This window comes from Sceloporus undulatus, chromosome 3 (assembly GCF_019175285.1).
Source record: "Sceloporus undulatus isolate JIND9_A2432 ecotype Alabama chromosome 3, SceUnd_v1.1, whole genome shotgun sequence".
In the NCBI taxonomy this organism is placed as follows: Eukaryota; Metazoa; Chordata; class Lepidosauria; order Squamata; family Phrynosomatidae; genus Sceloporus; species Sceloporus undulatus.
Window position 1 is genome coordinate 184,799,210 of NC_056524.1, and position 20,732 is coordinate 184,819,941.

General features: G+C 42.2%; 1 protein-coding gene and 1 long non-coding RNA gene across 8 annotated transcripts in view; one reads left to right on the forward strand and one right to left on the reverse strand.

The window, feature by feature from the left end:
* PWWP2B (PWWP domain containing 2B) overlaps positions 1-20,732 on the reverse strand; it is a 45,749-nt gene that overhangs the window by 20,297 nt on the left and 4,720 nt on the right. For all 6 annotated transcript variants that reach the window (XM_042456710.1, XM_042456707.1, XM_042456709.1 and 3 more), the window contains one exon: positions 19,100-19,525. In XM_042456710.1, the coding sequence (XP_042312644.1) occupies positions 19,100-19,239 (140 nt within the window). In that variant the 5' untranslated portion in view covers positions 19,240-19,525. The remainder of the gene's footprint in view (positions 1-19,099; positions 19,526-20,732) is intronic.
* LOC121925023 overlaps positions 18,906-20,732 on the forward strand; it is a 41,825-nt gene continuing 39,998 nt past the window's right edge. For both annotated transcript variants that reach the window (XR_006102789.1, XR_006102788.1), the window contains exon 1: positions 18,906-19,153. This is a non-coding gene — a long non-coding RNA (uncharacterized LOC121925023). The remainder of the gene's footprint in view (positions 19,154-20,732) is intronic.

Genomic DNA, 20,732 nt, shown 5'->3' on the forward strand with positions numbered 1-20,732 from the left:
ATAACTGCCGTCACTGTAAGCAGGGAAATGATTGGGGCCCTTTCACACAGTACAAGTGTAGTGCTATGATTCCAGGTTAACCACCATGACTATATCCTATGGAATTCTGGGATCTGAAGTTTAGGGAACGAGCTTTAATTCCTCACCAAACTATAAATGATGAGGGTTGCTGCCAGAACTACAGTAACATAGAGATGTACTAAAAAAAGTAACCCTATAAACCTAAGGATTTTGCCACTGCACAATTGTGTAGTGCGAAAGGGCCCTGCTTTTTTTAAAAAAACTAAAAAACAGTGTAAAAGAGTTGAAGAAAGAATAGTTTCAGCTGCATCATATTCCACATTAAGGTTGGCCTTTTAAAATGTAACTTCTGCTTGCATAATCACTGCCACAAAGAACAGACAATAAATATGGTCAGTTTTCATAACCAGCTCAGTTTGAATTAGAAACATACTTTTGTCCATTTGATGTTGTTCCCTCCCCGCCTTGCTTTTAAACTAGATTAGTCTACAGGAAGCAAGCCTAGACTGTTGAAAATAAGGCTGATAAAATAAATCTTTTTGGTATAATCTTCTTTCAAGTAAAGCCCTTAATAGCAAGTACTGCTTGAAGCAACCAATACAGCTGGGTATTTTGATGTGAAGCAGGTATAATTTATATGTCTACATGTTGCCTTTTAATGAATCCAGCATCATGCCCCTAACCTGACATTTAGTTAAAAAGTAGAGGGGCATTTAAGGTGCTGATACAAAAATGTGCCTAATTTGATTGCATCAAAAATGGTTAGGGTGAAAAACATTCAGTTTTCAGAATGAAAAGTTGCCATTATGGAAAAAAGTGAAAAGTGAGGGCTCTGGTATCAATTGTTGGCTGTGGTTTGGATGCAAAGATGATGCAAGTATATTTTCTTGTTTGTCTTCAGCTCACAAAAATTTCTAGGTGTTCCTGAACAATCTGGACTGTGCCACCAAGAACTTCTGAGGGTTTCCTTCTGGGGCAAGGAAGAGTTTAGTGTCCCTGGCAAATTCAGAGGGAATTATATCGATTCATCACAGAATTATAAATATACATAGGCCTAATTATGCAAATGATGTTTAGGTACACAGAATTGTGTATTCATTTACATTCCACTTTACTGCCATAACTGAGACTGAAGCAGGCTCACAAGAAGATAAAAAAGAAATGCAATACGAACACCATAAACTTCTACTAGTACAAAATGAAATCTATTAAAGCACGAGTGAACTGAATGTACTTTAAAAGCACACCTATTTTAATAGAGGCGGTCAACTGTAGCTTTATATTCCACTTGAAATTCTATGGCAACATCCCATGGAATCCTGGGAAGGGTCTTTCAAATTGTCAACCATGAAGCTCTCCTGCCTCTTCAAACTATAAACCCTAGGATTCCACAGAATGTGACCACGCCAGTTAAAGTAGACTACTGTATAGAGCGGTAATTGCTTGGTCTGAATGGGCCTTGCGTTCCCCCATTGCAACAAAAACAATGAAAAGTCTTAGGACATCTTGCAGAATAACAGGTTTGGTATAAGCTTGCATGGACTTAAGCCTATTTTTTCAGATGGATTTGATGAAATGGGAGGAAACCCACAAAAGGTCCCAAACCCTGGGAGCTGCACCCTCAGCAAAAGTAACTGGGCTTAATGGGACCAAGAGACATATCTCATCGATCTCAAAATTTAGGTATAATGGAAAACACAGCCCTTCAAACAATCCATGTGGAATATGTAGGTGATGTCCACTTACTCAAAATCTGTTAATTCTGTGATTTGTCATCTTATCTCCCTTCCAAAGTGTTCTGCTTGAAGGGTGACCCTACCTATCCCAGGTCCAAAACACTGCAGAAATAATCCAGGGAATTCTGGGAACTGTAGTGTTTATGAGACATTTAGCCTTCTTTGTCAGAGAGCTCTGGTGCCAGAACAAACTACAATTCCCAGGGTTCCCCAGCACTGAGCCAGGGCAGTTAAAGCGGTCTCAAACTGCATTATTTCTGCAGTGTATTTTGGACCTCAATTTCAATTCATATGTCCCGTTGTACATGTGGCCAAAATGCAGTGAAGTTTAGTTGCAAAATGTCCCAAGTGTGACCAAATGACTAATTTTATGTAGATAAGGGGGCTCATCCTATTCTTCTATTTGGAAACTCCAAAACAGAACACCTTATATTGTTTTCCTTCAAGTTCTTCTACCTTTGTTTGAAGCTCTTTCTAAAATGGCTGCTGCTCTGGTTGAAGCTTCAAAATGGCCATTGCTTCACCCTCAACACAATGTTGGCATTATCTAGATGAATGAATATTAACAAGGTAGCTTCCGTTACTATTTAGTCAATGATATTTAATGCCTACAAGGTTAGAAACATTTTTTTTAAGTCAAGAGGTTGCTTATGAAGACAAGACTGTACCTAAAAAATGAAGAATATATCCTTAAACACATTGTCCAAAGAGTCACATTTTCTGGCTTCACCCCATGCAGTGCCCTCCCTCTCTTAACTTATGTTGTCCCTCAACTACCTGAGGATGATAGGGATTGTAGTGCAACATATCTGTAGGGCACCAGGCTATGGAAGGGAATCTTAAAGCTAAACACACACAAACACACTCAACTTCAAACTACAACAGAAGCCAAACTGTCCAAAAATGGCTCAGTTCAGTACACAGTGATAATATGCTCACAAAATAATATCTGGAAGGGGCAGGGAATCACAATTGTGCTCTCTTTCCGCCCTCTTGCTATTTAATCTTATTATCTGTAACTAACCAGGAGCCTGGAAATCAATTCTTGAAGTAATTACTTACATTTCTAATTTCAAAGGGGAAAAACCACTGGTATGATAACTCAGTTTTTTCAAAGTTGCTCTTTAATTTCACATTTCTCAAATTTAACTCCAACAGCTATTTATCTATTTTTTTAAAAAATAAAATATACCTACAACAGAACATGAGCCAGCACTAAAATCATGTGATACTTTCCCCATCATTCAGTGTTGCCATATTCTCATCACTACAAAATGAAAAGGTCAGTTACATCAGCAGGTTGTCTCTTATGTTACCACACTACAGTAATTTACTTATGCCTTAATTATTGTGGATAACAATTACACAATTATGCCTCCTTATTTGTAAATAGCACATGCAAGTTTTAACAGAATTTTTCTAAGAGTGTGCACACAGGTGCTTTTGCATATATGTACAGCTCTTTCCCCATTTAAATAACAAAAATATGCATCTTCCCTTCTCTCACATATAGAAGAAATGCTTCTTCTAAGATAATGTCTGCTATAGTATGTGCCATCAAGCAAACACACTGTTACATAGATGGAACTACTTTTGGTTTGTGTTGGTTAGAGCAGCCTACTGCAACTGATCTTTTTTCAGTATGTGTTAGAACTACAGCATCCTGCCCAAGCATGATGGGAGCTGGAGTCCAACACATCTCAGCATCACCAGATTTTGGAAAGCAAGTCCAGAGAGTGAAACCCAAACCGATTAACAAGATGTTTTTGACTACACATTAGGAAGAACTTCCTGGCAGTGTAAGCTCTTCAGTAGTGGAAGAGACTGCTTTGGGTGATGGCAACATTTCCTTCATTAGAGATGTTTAAGCGGAAGATGGGCAGGAATACTGAAGTAGGGGATTTCCTGCATTGGCAGAAGAATGTGCTAGATGACTTTTAAAGCCCCTTCACATATGCTTCACATATCTTGTTTTTTTTACCAATGAACCATCAACTAAAATTTCAGGTTGCTGAATTGATATAATTTACGTTCATATAAAGTTTAGCAAGTTAGGAGTTGTTGAACAAGGCATCTATACAATGAACAAGGGATCACAGGCAGGAACCCACGTTTATAGAAAAAGGAAAGTTACAAAGAAATACCCACAAGCTGGCACAATATTAGCAGGACACAAGGAAAGTAGCTGACAAGTCAATTTGGCTGACTAGAGGTCTAGTGCAGAGGAGACTAAAGTAATATTGGCAACCAGAATTTGAAGGCTCAGCTCTCTTCATGAAGAGACTGCAACAGCCACTTTGTACTCAGTTCTGCAATTCAGGGGGTCAAATTCAGGCCAGAACAGCACTCAAGAGTGTAATTTCTGTGCCTGGGGAGAGGATTTGTATACAACGTGGGTCATAGGTCTCCATAAAAGTGTCACCTTGAAATTAGTCTACTAAGATACATTATATGGCCTCTAATGGAAGGTCATTTAAATAATTTACACTGGTAGCTTGGATCCTTTCTGAACCTATCATACCTAGTTCTCCCAAACCTAAGACAAAGGCAATGAGCTTTTTGAAGATTTCCACCAAAAATAGGTGGGACAGTTAAAAGCATATAAGCAGAAGGCTGGGAAAATTTAAAAAAATGTCAACTGCAATATATTCAACCCGTATTTGACAGTACTTTTGTATCTGGCAGCAGATTTTCAATGTTCTGCATTTTAGTGCCTCAGATTATTTGGAGAAATGTCTACATCAGTGTGGCATAATGGTTTGAGTGTTGGACTAAGACTCTGGAGGCCAGGGTTCGATTGCCAGCTCAGCCATGAAGCCCACTGGTGACTTTGGGCAAGTCACATGCTCTCACTCTCAGGAGAAGGCATTGACAAGCCTCCTCTTAGCAAATCTGGTGAAGATAACCCCATGATAGGGGTTGCCTTAGGGTCACCATAAGCAGAAGTGACTCAAAGACACAACACACACAATGGTTCTCAAGCTTTAGAACCAGGTGAAGCTTTTCCACCCAACAGTGCAAGACAGGAACCATACAATGGCCCTTGAAGGGCTTGGGAAGAACACAGCACTCTAATCTGATACTAGGAAGAGTCCTCTTCTTCCTACTGGGAACCAGTTAGCTAGCGGAAGCAACAATTAAGAACAGAACATAGAGTCCAGATTATTGCCGTTCAGAAGTAACAGTAGGGCTACACTTCCACACATACAAGGGAAGCTCCATAACAATCTCATTGTATACTGTTATTATTTTACTGCTTTACTCAATTAGTCAGGTTTGGATGTTATGCAGAACAAAGATTCCCCTACCTGACTTAAGCAGAGCAACGTTTAAGTCCTCCAATATACATACATTTAAATGGTTGCTGGCCAGGCAGTTGGAACTTGGAAGACTGCATCATTCATTTCGATGGAAAGATGTCATCTGTACCCACATTTATTGGCATTTGTAAATTGATTCCATCTATTGAATGGAAAGACTTTTTTTTGCAAGTGAGTGCATATTTTTGAACCATTTACCAGGGCAAAAAAGTAAGCTAGTTATCTGTAATTTTGAATGCAGAGTAGGTTTTTTTTGTTCAGAAAACATTGTCTTTATTTTCTTGGTGCAATGGTGTCATCCACGGTTATGCATGTGGCACAGCAAAAAAAAAAAAAATTATATACTATAGCAAGAACTTCCTTCACTACCTGCCCATATTGGATTGTGTGTAAAAATCTTTCCCTCACCTTTGTCCCTTTAACTAGTCTTTAAGACCATCATTAATCATCAAGATTCAAGATTGTCATCAATCATGAATGGGACTGAGCTTGTCACACCATCACAATACCCACGTGTTTTGCATTTCTATTACAATTTCACACACACACACACACACAATCTGTTAGGATTTATGCCTATTCACCAAGACTGTGGAGTCAGTAGAAATGTACCAACTCCAGTTTCAAAATGAACATTTATATTATAAGTTTAATTTATTGCATATATACTTCCATAGGCATTTAGGAAAGTCTTCTTGTTCAGAAATTATAATCAAATAAAAATATTTTATGTTCCATCAATCTAAGACGCCTGATGATTCAGATAGTGGTGATAAAATGCCTTACACTATCATTTTACTAAAGCAAATTGGCTGCCACTAATTAATATACATTTGTGAAGGAATCAGACAGTACAAAAGTAAAGCCAGTTGAAATTTGTCATGCTGACTGTAGAGCCTTGTTGTTCACAGAGGTTTCACTCCACGTATCTAATGAAGTACTGTAGAATGAAACCCACAAACATTTATGCTAGAACTATCTTGTTCTCAGTTAGTTTCTGAGGTCCTACATGATTTTTTGAGTTGCTACCTGATTCTTCTTTATCTTTTCTTGTTGAAATAGAAACATGGGTAATTCACTCACTCATTGAGCCTGAACCACCTCACAGAGGATAAAATACAGAACAGGAAAAGTAAGTATAGTGAGTTTGTTGGAGGAAAGCAAGAATATCAATGCAAGTAATACAGAAATAATTGAGCAGCTCAAGTCTCAAAGGAAGAGTGAGACTAAGAGTATGCAGATTAAAATCTGAGAGTATATCTATACCTTACATTTATAGCAGCTTGACACCACTTTAACTGTCATTGACTCCCTCCTAAGGAATTCTGGCACCACTGGTTTGGTGAAGTACTTGGCGGTTTTATGCCAGAGAAGTCTGGTTTATGCTCCTGAACTATATCAGTATGATTCCTTAAGAGCTATGGAAATTAAAGGGGTATCAAACTGCTGTAACTGTGTAGCGTAAATAATAATAATAATAAATAATAAAGCTTTTATTTATATACCGTTTTCCTCCAGATCAAAGCGGTGTACATACAGTTGGCTCTCCATTTTCACAGGGGAATTGTTCTGGACCCCCCACGAAAAGAGGCTCGGATATATTCAAGCCCCATAGGCTTGAATAGGATGTGTCCCTGTGTGCGCACCCCATTGAAAATAGCGGAAGTCACCCCTCCATGGATATTCAAGGTCACAGATCTCAGATATGAGAGTTAGGAAGGGCGACTGTACACTCCAAGATCTGTTAAAAAATGAGATATTTAGCTCTTAGCAGCACACATTGAGTTGAAATGTGATGGTAGAGAAGAGTTCTACCAATACTGTGGACTGCTAAAAAGAGAAATAAATGGGTCCTAGAGCAAATAAAACCTGAATTCTGCCTTGAAGCCCAAGATAACTAAACTCATACTATCCTACGTTGGTCATACCATGAGAAGACATGACTCACGAGGGAAAAGACAATAATGCTGGGCAAGGGAGAAAGCAATAGGAAAAAAGGAAGATTGCATTCCAGATGGATAGACTCAGCCAAGGGCCCTGAGTCTGCCAGACCTGGGCAGGATGACATGGAGATCTCTCATAGGGGCACCATAAGTCAAGATGAACTGACAGGCAGTAAACAACAACTGCGTAAGTTGCAACAATATAGCTTCACTTTAGCAGAACCTCTACAAAAAGCAGCTTGACAATTCATGAGAACCATCTTTGCAATCTGTTTCTTACTAGATAGATATTTGGAAATAAGCCCCATCAAATTTTCTCTGTGTGCTTACTTTGGGGCTGTACACAGTCCAGTAAGGGGTGGCTCTATGCTGCCCCTGGAAGTGCTGGGTTGGGGACACAGCAACTGCATGCCACACCCCAATGCGGCTTCTATTTGCACCATACAAGAGGCACCATAAGCGCCCCAGTGCGGTGTTATGACACCCCTTTGGGTGCTGTGTACAAGGGACGTCATCATGGCATGCGCCATCTGGATGGGCACGTGCCAAGATGGTGGCTGGGCGGCAAAAATAGGGCTCTGAGCATCTGAACGCTCAGCCCTATCGTAGCCCTAGTTCAGGTGCAGGCTGGCATAAACTGCCAGTCTGTCAAGTCCCTTTCATAGAATCATAGAATCGTAGAGTTGGAAGAGACCGCAAGGGTCATCCAGTAAAAACCCCTGCCATACAGCAACTCTCAATCAAAGCATCCCTGACAGATGGTCATCCAGCCTCTGCTTAAAGACCTCCAAAGGAGACTCCACCACACTTGCCTTCTTCTCCAACCCACAACCTGCCCAAGCTAGACTATGGACTAAACCCAAGTAGTTTTTTTACAGTGAGACACAGGCAAATGGGATTCATGTAGAAAATGGGCTAAGCAAAGTGTAAGCCCTAATCTTCTCATCAACCCTTTGCAGATGCCCCTCTATAAATGTATTGCCTCGGATCAGGCATTTACCAAGATAGCAAGCAATTGTGCCCTTCAAAACCTTTATCTTTTGATGGAATAAATCTTATTCTTCAGAACATTGCATTCTCTGCCACAGGGTAGATGCAAATCCTCGCTAAACAACAAGAAAGACCTGAAAATAATGTATCTGAACTCCTACCTGTCCAATGACTAAGCTGGTTAATAGCTAGGCACAGCTTTTCCAGACGATTATGTACAGTGGGCCCTTGATATATGGTGGGGTTTGGTTCCAGGAAACCCCTGTAGATACCAAAATCTATTAAGTCTCAATGGTGGAGTAAAATCATGTCCCTTATATAAAATGGCAAAACCAAAGTTTGCTTTTTGTAATTTTTTAAAATAATATTTTCAAGGTGTGGATGGTTGAATCTATGCATGCAGAATCCATGGATACAAAGGGCTGGCTTGTGATCTAAAGATGACAAAAATATACCTCTATGTATGCTGCTTTGTGTACCTTCAAGTTCTTTCTGACATATGGGGAACATATAGCCCATCTGGTTTTCTTGTCAACATTTGTTCAGAGAGGATTTACCGGCTGAGCAGGGATTCAAACCCTGATCTCCTGCGTCCTAGTCCAATATGCAAACCACAACACCACTGTGTGTCTGTATGCATTAAAATTCAGTAAGCAATTAGTTAAAGTATCTTTTAAAAAGCAAACTTTCCATCCTCTTAACACCTGCTTTCTCGTCTCAGCCTGACCTCTCTTTTGGAAGGAGAAGGGGGTTGTTCAGTGCTTAGTGTTGAGAGTGAAAGGTGCCACAGACCAAGACTGCCTGGTGTAAAAATATATATACAGTATATGAATGAAATTACAATCTTGTATGTTGGCTGGGGGATTCTGGGGGTCACAGTCCAAAAAAGTGACTTTTCAAAGTTCTAAAATAATTCCCCCATAGGCTATACTTCAGAAGAAGGGAACAGCAAAACCACCTCCGAGAATTTCTTGGCTAAGGAAACCCTGTGAAATTCATAGACGTGCCATAAATTGGCAGGCGATCTGAAGGCACATAGACACACCTACAAAGACTAGCAATGACTACCTAGCAGTAAGAGGAAAAGAGACATGTCACAGGCTCAGATTCACTCTCCTCATTACTACACCTTCAGACCAAACCCTGAAATTTAAAATACGACAACCAATGGCTTTCTCCTTTCTCCACACATCTCACAGGGATAATAGGGAAACAAAGCCACTACAGGCCTTTAATATTTATGTGTCACAAGAGGAGTGGGAAGTACAACTTCCCGTCATAGTCCTGCCATAGTAGGAGAACCTGTAAAAATAGTACTGGAGGTCACCTACTGGAAATACCTGGTTGCCTTCTTGTAGCAATAAACTCACACCCATAACCCATTAAAGCAAGGGTTAAAAGTTGCGGGTTTTAAAAATTATGTTCAATGACATGGTGTGCATCTGCACTGTAGAAACAATGCAGTTTGATACCACTTTAAGCACTGTAGCTCATCCTGCGGAATCATGGAATTTTAATTTTTTCAAGATCTTTAGTCTTCTCTGCCAAAAAGTGGTGGTACCTCACCAAACTACAAATCCCAGGATTCTGTAAGATGATGTCATGGCAGCTAAAATGGTGCCAAACTGCATTATTTCTGCAATGTAACCTATGGTTACCAGCCTTGGTGCTTGGAAAGGTATTTTCAAGAATATAATGACATGTGGAAGGCATTCATATATTTGCAGCAGTGATGCTTCGATAAAATTGAAGTTCGCCCCTCACAAAGACAGTCTTTACAGCTTCACCCAACACACAAAGGTCCAAAAAGGTACGGAGCTGAGTTGACCTACAACAAGTTCTAAGTGCTTTCATCTTCACATGGTCTTTTGTAAAGCTGATCAGACCTGTGAACAGCAGACTAACCCACCCCAGAATACTTTGGATTAAAACAGGGATTGCAAATAACAATACACTGTTGTTCTCTCAAGCTACTGTGGGGATCAGCTAAACTCAGAGGCAACAGGAAAATCCAAGGATGAGTAGGGCAAGTGTGATATCATAGCCTCTTGCCAACAAATTGTTCTGGGAACTTGAACCTCATGAGCGGTACCTATACTACATAAACATGGAGAAGTGCTAGGATGAATCACCTGGAACTCAGAATATTGATATTTTGCTTGGATACTAGTATTTGTAATGCCTGCATTATATACATGCTATGCTTGTCAAGCAGCTGATGTAGATTGCATCCTAAGGGTTATTCATGCAACTATTACATCAGGAGAGGAGAACCTTTGGCCCACAGAGGTCCACCATAAAAGGAAACTTCATTTTCTCCAATCATGATCAGAATTAGCAAAAATTCCCTTTCTGATTTTGGTTTCCCTCCTCCAAGCAGGGAAAGAATTAGTGATGGCAGCCATCCTGTTCGCCGGCATTTGAACACCACCTAAGCCTTGGTATTTCAAACCTAGGATTTTGCACCAACTGAATCTATTTATAATCCTTACACAGCTCAGAAGAGATATTTCAAGGGAATAAAGCCCAGAATCCCCTAGTCAGCATGGTAATCCCCTCCCACCCTGGAAGAATCTGCGAAATATATCCTCCCAGAACTACCTCTGCCAAGGTCTAAAGGAGCTTCTTAAAATCAGGGATGCAGAATTGTAGCATATTTGAGGGCAACTTTTTTGCCCAAGAAACTCTCTAAGGACTGGCAAAAAAACCCCAGAACAAACCAGAAGTAGGCAGAAGTGTGGTTTTGAAGGAAGTATTATGTGTTTTTTCCCTTAAATAGTGCAGTTGAGGGAGGGCTTTGCAACCTATTTAATAGGTGACTTGCCACCCTGGGAGGCTTGCAAAAGGTGTAATCCAGCCGGAAAAAAGGGTGGGGTAGGAGTCAAAGGCCACAAAAACAGTCTGGGGGGAGTGTGTAGGCCTAGTCCTGGCCTAAAAAGCGTATAGTACAAAAAATGAAGGAAATATCCTGTTTTATTTTCACAATGTGTGTTTAAGAAGGGACAGACTGGGGTGAGAGAGGGGTGTTCTCCCATAATATTCAACACAGATACAATCTACAAAGATATGCACAATGATCGCCAGTCTGTACACAGGCAAGATTCAACACGTATGAACTATTCCCAGATTATTGATCAGTACCCTGGATAGATATCACACCAGACATTTGTAGCACTTTGACACCACTTTAACTGCCATGGCTGCATCCTATGGAATCCTGCTGCATTCCCTGGCAGAGAGGTCTGGTGCCTCACCTACCTACAAATTTAGGATTCCATACGATGCAGCCATGTCAGAGTAGAATCAAAGCACTATAAATGCCTAATATTTAGACAATCTCTAGAGAGCCTGTTTTAGTTAACAACTATTGCTAAAGGGCTACATGGCTTGGGCCCGAATGCCTCTCCCTACACAATCCGCCCCGCACTCTCAGACCAACTCGGAAGAATCTATTGAATCATCCAAAGATCAGACTACTTCCCACAGGGCATTCACTGCTATGGCTCCCAAACTGTGGAATGGCTTGCTGGAGGAGATCTGTCTTATTACCACCTTAGATGCCTTCAAGAAGGCACTCAAGATGGATCTCTTCCGGAGAGCCTATCCCCCTGATCTGCTATAATAGCTTTAAGATGACACTTCATTCGGAGCATGTATGGGAAACAGATGGTGATACTGTACCTGTATTGGGTTATTGATGTGTTTTTAAGATTTTATGATATGAGAATGTATTTTAATTAACTGTAATTTTAAATTTGTTGCTGTACTCCTGCCTCGATCTGCAGGGAGAGTCAGGATATATATAAATAACAACTACTAGTAGTAAACCTCATGTGTTATATAATAAAGGCTAAGGAAAGGCAAATATATTTGCTGACATGGGCTGCATCAGTGCTGTAGAAATAATCCAGTTTGATGCTGCTGCTGCTGTTGTTGTTGTTGTGTGCCTTGAAATATTTTCTGGCAAACCTATCAAGGGGTTTTCTTAGCAAGATTTCTTTATAGGGGGTTTGCCAGCGCCTTATCCTGGGGCCGAGAGAGTGTATGCCTTGCCCAAGGTCACCAGTCTCACAAAACCATTCCCAGAATTCCATAGCACCCAGCTATGGCAGCTAATATGTCAAACTGGCTTTTTTCTGCATCTGGATGCAGTCAAGGATGTATTGCTTGAAAAGGCAGAAAGGGAGGGACTAAGAAACAGGAGCAATTCCACAAACATTATTCAAGTCTCAAAAGAAAACAAATATCGGGGATGTCTGCTGGACCTGTGCTGGAATGCAACTATAGGCCTCATCCTACCACTCTCTTGCCTCTAAACCATGCCTGAATGAAGGCTGTGTTGAGAGTATTAGCTGCGGCTGCACCCTTGACTGCCTTTGCTAGTTGGTGCTTTTAATCCTCTCTTTGACTGCTGTTTATTCTGCTTATGCTCTCCTCTGCCCCTTTCCTGTTTCAAATCTTCCACTCTCAGAACTCTCTCTCTCTCTCTCTCTTTCTTCCTCTCTCCCTCTCTCTCTCTCTCTCACACACACTGGTGCTGTTGTTTGCCTTCTAGTCATTTCCCACTTATGGTGACCCTGTCACAGGGTTTTCTTGGCAAGTTTTGTTCAGAGGAGGTTTGCCATTGCCCTCCCCTGAGGCTGAGAACATGTGACTTGCCCAAGATCACCCAGTGGGTTTCATGGCCAAGCAAGGAATGAAACCCTGGGCTCCAGAGTCATAGTCAACACTCAAACCACTACATCACATTGGTTCTGATCACTCACACACACATTACAGACACACGTGTGTGTGTGTGTGTGTATTCCCTAGCTTGCTCTCTTAGAAACAGCAGGCTGTACTAGCTGCTTACATAAAATATCATGACTTCAGCTATTCATATGTAAGCATATATGGGTTAATTCTACAGCTACATCTGTACACATGATTTGTATTCTGGATATAAAAGGATTTTTGGCACCTGGGCAAAAAACAGGACTGAACAGAGATTCTCTCAAACTCAGGTGAATATCCTGATACTGCCTTGTCTCATGGCCTTCAACATGCCTCACAGCAGAGCAGGGATCAGAGCTAGGACATCTCTAATCTAATCCCAACACATGATGCCTCACAGCTCTGTGGCAGAGCATACGATTTACCTTTAGAGGTTCCTAGGTTGTATCTCTGGCATCAACAGTTTTAAAAGATTTTGGAAAGACTTATGATTCCCTGGAGGGCTGTTTCTAGCTGGAAGAGACTGAGCGGACCTAGAAGAAAGAAGAACTAGTGTGGTGACTCTGCAGAAAGCCATTTCCTATATCACAGGCTCAAGACACAGACAGGAAAACAGACATTCTGCTAGCTGTACAAGTATTCTGTCATTAAAATGTTATACATTTGGTGTGTCAAGAAGAGGAGCACATTCAGATCGCCAGAAGCCACATATTGTCACTCACAAGGCCCTTTCAAGCATTCAGAAACGGATGTAAGAAATGTAATGGGGTTGCATACACACTGCAGAAATAATCCAGTATGATACCACTCTAACTCCCATGACTCAATGATGTGAAATTCTGAGAGTTATAGTTTTGTGGACTATTTAGCACTCCCTGTAAGAGAGCTCTGGTGCCACAACAAACTACAAACGCCAGGTTTCCATAGTACTGTGCCATAGCAGTTAAAGTGGTGTCAAACTGGATTATTTCCACAGTGCGGATGTAGCCTGGGAGGGTGGAGGAGTGTCAGGTTCTACCATTACATAAAATTTTGCAGAACTGTTTTTTTCTTCAAATCAAGAACCAAAAGCAAAGGGAAAAACATTTTTGTAAAACTTCCCCATCACTGCCTTGTCCTTCCGCAGAGTAAACAAACATTTGCTGAAACCAACCTGGCTTTGAGACCTAACCTCAGCTTCTCTTCTCTTATTTTTACCTAAAAGTTAACCCATTAGACATAGTATCCATAGCTGCACTAAAGACTGGTGGGAATTACAAATGGGGAAGTTGTCAGCCTACCTTTTTACTGGTAAAAGGAACTAATTATAATCAACTTCCAAGCTTTAATCACAAAAAGGAGCTGATGAGAAAATCAATTCACATTTGTGGACTATTGCCTGTAATATAACCAAGCCATTAAAAAACAAAAACATTAAGCATGCAGGCAGCCAGAAACTGTATTTATATTGTGGAAAAGTAGCAACAGAAGCATGAAGATACGTCTGCTACAAAAGTCAAATGGCCAGGTGCTTTCTGAGGCTTGGTAGAAAAAAATACTTTCAGTCTCTCTTAAGAAATATAAAAGTATCTTGTAGCATCTTTGAGACTATGTACATGAAGTTATAACATAAGCTTTTGTAGACTTAGGGGCTGTTCAGACTGGCCATTAAGGCTGGCCTGGAAGCGGAGTCAGGGCATCGCGTCCACATGATGCACACCCCGACTCCGCCCCAGGACACTGTGACACCGCTCCACATGGCGCACGGCATCACAATGCTCCTCCGGCATTCCATCCACATGATGCAGCGCCAGAGGAGTGCCATATAGCTGAGGTGCTGCAGCTACTGCGCCCTTTCCATGGCACAAAAAGGATCCACAGGGTGCAGTTGCCGTGGCCCCAATCCAGCTAGGAAAGGGGCTGCATCACGCCGTCCCTTAGGGGCTGTGTGTACAGCCCCTGTCTGCTTCCTCAGATGCAAGACCAAATCTATAAAAGCCTAGTTTACAACTTCTACACATCTAGGAACCATTTTCCAGGTAGCCATGTTGGCCATGTACAATAATATCCAAAATCCACAAAACTGTGATACTTTTATTGAACCAACCAAAATGCATAAAATACATGTTGCAAGCTTTCACTGGCTTCTTTGACAGGCAATAGTGTTAAAAATCATACAGGAGGGAAAAATATATGACAATGTTAGCCACAGGCCTGCATTCTTTTCTCCTGTATCATTTTTAAATGTTTTTTCCTGTACAGTTTTTAACACCTTTGCCTGATGAAGATGCCAGTGAAGCGCTGAAAACTTTCAACATGTATTTTATGCATTTTGGTTGTTACCATAAAGGTAACACAGTTTTGTGGATTTTGGATGTTATTCTTCTACATAGTATGTCTGAAAGGTGCTACAAGGTCCCTGCACATACTAATATTCCAGACTAACAAGGCTATGTCTCTGAATTGTACCTTACTAAATACAGTTTAGGAATTCCCATCAGGCCTGGTTAGTATTTGGATAGGGAACATACAAAAGAAAGCAATGGAAAACCACCTCTGAGTATTTCTTGAGAAAGCCCTATGAAATTCATGGAAATGCTGTAAATCAATAGGCAGCTTTACGACGACACACCCACAGCCACATACCAGTCACTTTTGTGAAGCTCTCTTTCCCAACACACAACCCATATGGGCAGAAAAAATCGTAACTATATCTGCAGAGATTAAGGTCCCTCTCTCTGTTATAACTGTTATAAAGTTTCTTTATAACAAACTTTCTAGTTTTTCATACCACGATGCTATTTTTGCTGTTTCCAACTGTATCTATTTCTGTGTTTGAGCCAGTCTCTTTTCTTTTCCCCTCCCCATTTAACAATATCAGTCTGCCTCTATTTTCTGCATGTTGATGATCTATTGCTGCCTCTGTTTATTTTGGATCTTTCCTTTCTTTTTCTCAGGCTGCATACACACTGGAGAAATAACCCAGGTTGATGCCACTTTAACTGCCATGCATCAATACTATGGAATTCTGGGGGTTTTAGTTTTGTGTTTGACGCTCTTTGTCAGAGAACTCTGGGGCCACAACAAACTAAAGTCCCAGAATTCCATAGCATGGAGCCATCGCAGTTAAAGTGGCATCAACCTAGATTATTTCTGCAGTGCGGGCAACAGCCTTAGTTTTCATCCTCTTCAGAGGGTAGCCTCAAATTCAGGTATCCTTTAAGGCTCTCAGATATATTGGAGAATTTGGGAATGGGCAAAATGGTAAGAGGCCCAGTGATTCACAGAAAGGAAATGACAATTCTGGAAGCATTTTTGGTGACTGGTGAACAACCATATTAAACTAAATTATGTGTGTATAAAAGGAGAGATCAGAAAGAAGTAAGGTTAAAGCAAGGAGAGGACTGGGAACAAAGGCATGCTCCAAGTGAGCAGGCACCAGGCTTTTGAACTGCCTGGGTGGCTAGGAAAAGAAAACAAAAGATAAGGCTGTTTCAGCCTTGTATTAAAAAACAACCCAAAGATTTGGTTTATGCCGCCTTTATACAGGAAGGTTTGCTGCAGGGAGAGACTGTCATCCAGCCAAGCCAAAAATAATCAGCAGGCCCATTTTCTAAACCCCTTAATTCTGCCCTGCCATTTGTGGGAAAGAAACCTATTATTTATTCCTTGAATATTTCAGATGAGCTCAAAAGCTAGCAGCTACCACCATACTTTTAAAAAAAGAAAAGAAAAATCCCAACTCAAATATAACCTTCTCTCTTGCCCCAAAGAGGAAAGGGCAACAGAGTACAGACTTTGTAGGCAGAAAGCCCCAGATTCACTCCCCAATGTCTCTAGTTAAACGGATCTAGTAGCAGGTGATAGGAAAGGCCTGTGCCCATCAGGGAAACTGCTGCCAGAATACAAAACACAGAAATAAAAATGGAAGGAATATGAATGTTAACATAATCAAGTGTACAAGCTACCTGCATAGGAAAGAAAGCAGACTGGCAAAACAGCCATGTGAGGCTTAGTCATAATCAAAAGTAGACCTATTCATACACTTGCCCTGGAGAAACTAGTGGGACTTTTCTAAGAGACTCTGTTCTTGCGCATGCCCTGTTCATTCTAGCCAGGCCTGTACACAACGATTGCCAGTGTATTGTGCACATGTTAATTTCCTTCAGAGTCTTAAGTGCCAGAAAGAAATCAATACAGATGCAGCAATGACTGGACACACAATGCAAGAGCCTTCTGTGGCTACTTGAAAATAACAGCGGAATGAACATGGATGCTTGGAAAAAGCAATTGTGGGGAGGAGGGTTGGAATAACAGCCAATCAACCCACAATTAGCTGACTATTGGTTGTGTAGCACGGCACAAGTTTTACACACAGAAAAGAATGAAGAGTGTTTAAAATTCACATGAAACCATATGTTAAAATCACCCAACTTTACCATGCCTGGTCGCTGATACAGCTAATTATAACGCCAGCAGGATAACTGTCAAAGGCTAATGGCAGCAGCAGACTGCAACAGAGGTTGAGAGAGAGAAAGGGAGACAAAGTCCTCATTAAGGCAAATGACTGGGGTTTCCAGAAGTGGGAAACAGTATATTGCCACTCAGAAAATAAAATGGAGACGGATGGCCCACATTTTGTCAACCACCTTGTGATCTTTGCCACAGGCACGCTGGAATTCTGTTTTTATGCCACGGATGTCTTCCAAAGAAGTTTTAGCTATTTTAGGGCAAAAGAAAACCAGTGGGTAGAGAGAGAGAGAAGTATCCTGTTTCAGGTTGTTTCATAAAACAGTGTTTTAGCCAGTAAAGCAGACAACAACCTTGTTTAAAAATCTCTTTATCGTTCAATGCTTTCCAAGATGTGGGTTGGTTTTTAAAGATGAGCTTCTTCTTTATTAGAGGGAGCCTTCGATGTACAATTTAATGATCTAGGACTGCTTTTATTAGATGAATGCAAATTGTTCCCTTTTGAAGATATTGCAAAGCATGCCATTTTAGATATATGGCCTGTGGATAAAAATTTCTCTCTCTCTCACTCTGCGTATATGAAGTACAAACACCAACCATTTGCAGCAGCTTTCCTGCCACAAAAATAAACCCTAAATTAGAAAGGAGTGTTGCTATTTGCTGTTCCCCTTTGTGTGTCCATGGGCTGGATAAGGTTGCTTGCTCGCTCTCTTTCTCAGAGTGCCATACTCAATGCAAAACCAATATAATTTTTTTTTAAAAAAAGAAAGGAAGATCTGTAAAAAGGAGCAAGCTAAGGCAAGTCTCAATCCCTGGTCAAGATGTTCTTAAATGTGCAATATTTCTGAACAAAGAAGTCTGGAATTATGGCCACGCACGACATCACGAGGTTATCATGGTGCCGCACCAGAGCAGCCACCCGTCTGTCTTCAGCACAAAGTGAAGCCTGACCAGGAGGAGAAAGAAGGGGGGAGAGGAAATAACTTCTGCAAAGTTGCAACACGTTTCAAGAGGACACTGGCGTCCAAGACGCAGAAGTTTGCTGGCTTGACCACTGCAAGGCAAAGGCTCTCCCTTCCCCCATTGCAGTGACACACTTCTCCCCCTTCTGTGGGCCATTGCCTATAGAAAGAATGGCTCATGTCAGCCCCCTTTTCACAAGAGACGATGAGTCCCTGGGAAAGACCTCATGAGTGAAAAAGTGAGTGATTTGCACTCTCTGGAAAACTGAGGCACAAAACACACAGCAGAAACAATCCAGTTTGAGACCACTTTAACTGCCCTGGCTCAATGCTAGGGAATTCTGGGATCTGTAGTGTTTGTGAGACATTTACTCTTCTCTGTCAGAGAGGCTCTGGTGCTACAATAAACTGCAATTCCCAGGATTCCCTAGCAATGAGCCAGGGCAGTTAAAGTGGTCTCAAACTGGATTATTTCTGCAGTGTGATTTTGCAGCTGAGTTATTTGCACACTCTGGGAAACTGAACTATTTACATACTCTGGAAAGCTGAGTTATTTGCACACTCTGGAAAAGACAAGAGGCAGTCTTTCCACCCTGAGTTGCAAACAGAAAATGAAACAGATTCTTCTGCGTTGGGGGGGGGGGGGGAGAGTTGGAAGAAAACAAGTCCTCTTCCCTCCCCTCCCCCGCTGCCCTGCAACTTTAACTCTCTAATCTGCTTAGGCCCTAATCCTGCCTCCTGCCCAGCTGCTCCTGCGCTGCCTTCCCACCAGGCCCCAGGGGAGGCAACAAACTTCTCTCAGCTGCAATGCTCCCCCCTCTTTCCCCCTCCCCTCCTTCAACAGGGCATACAGTGTTTCTGGCAATGCATGGAATGAGTGGGTGAGTTTGCAAAGAGTGGATGGACTGGGAGAGAGTTTGCAAAAGTGACTTTGCAAAAGCCTCCTCCTGACTGAGGGTTCCTACTTTTTCGTGCAATCCAGCAGGATCCCCGTGAAGCGCCTCTCCCCGCAGCTCAAGGTAACCACCAGGGTGTCGTCCACCATCTGCTCCACCAAGACCGGCAGCCAGGAGCCGACCTGCGGCTTCTTCGCCTCTTCCTCCATGGCTGGGGCCAAGGCTCCTCTTGCAAGCTGGTGTTTCCCAGGCGGCCTTGCTGGGGCCGGCTCCCCGCCTCCCTCCCTCCTTTCCTGGCCCCGCCAGCCAAGGAAGCTGCCTTGCTTTTGCTGCTGCTGCTGCTACCGCTGCTGCTGCTGCTGCTTTTGCTGCTAGGGCTATTGCTCTGCTGCTGGCCGCTGCGGTGACCTCATGGCTTCAGGCTCAGCGGGGAGGATTAGTAGGGGCGCTGACGTCACAATGCTCGCCTTCCCGGGAACGTTCCACCGTGGAATCCTGAAACAATTGAGAGGGGCATTAGAGAGAGAGAGAGAGGGAAGGAGAACCCCTCTCCCAATTAAAAAGGGGCTTCCCCGACCTCCCCCCCCCGTGACCAGACAGGTCCTCCTTTTCCAGGACCTGTCCTCCATTTCAGCCTTCTGCTGTCCAGGAGGAATTGCAAAATGTCCTCCCATGCTGAGAATGGCCAAGGACAGGGTGACTACAAGTCCTCCTTTTCCAAGACCTGTCCTCCAATTCAACTTTCTGCCCAGGAGGAATTGCAAAATGTCCTCCCATGTAGAGCAGGCCTAAGGGAAGGGTGACCACATGTCACATTTCAGCCTTTTGTCCAGGAGGAATTCCAAAATGTCTTCCCATTTTGAGCAGGGCTAAGGAAAGGGTGACCAGAGGCCCTCCTTTTCCCAAAACCTGTCCTCCATTTCAACTTTCGGTTCAGGAGGAATTCCCAAATGTCCTCCCATACTGAGCATGACTAAGAAAAGGGTGACCACAGGTCCTCCTTTTTCAAAGGCTTGTCCTACATTTCAGCTTTTTGTTCAGGAGGAATTCCAGAATGCCTTCCCATTTTGGGCATGACTAAGGACAGGGTGACCATGGGTCCTTCTTTTTCCAAGGCCTGACCTCCATTTCAACCTTCTGTCCAGGAGGAATTCCAAAATGCCTTCCCATTTTGAGCAGGACTAAGAAACTTCTTTGCTGGTCAATGACCGAATAAACTTTATTACACATTACACTAAGAAACTTCACTTTTTATTTATATACGGGGGGGGGGGGTTCGCTTTTATTTATGTCCTCCATTTTCTTCTTGACTATCCTCCATTTTGTAGTGCCTTCCCTTTTCTTCTCGGGTGCCCAGATAGGTCCTCACTGGCAGGGGGGACATTCCAAAAAAAAAAAAAAAAAGTTTGGGGGGGGGGGGGGGGAACACTCATAGAAATGTAAATCCATGCTTTTTAGTCATGCTCAAAATGGACGATACTTTGGAATTCCTCTTGGACAGAGGACTGAAATGGAGGACAGTCCCTGGGAAAAAGAGGACCAGCTCTGATCACCCAGGAATCAGGTCTGGCCCTCTTTGCCTTCAGGGTGACCAGATGATGCCCTGACTGCAAAGGAGGATCACAAAATGGAGGACCTTCCAGGAAACTGGAGGCAGTAGAGGTCCCAATGAAAGCTAAAAACACTCTATTAAAAGATATTA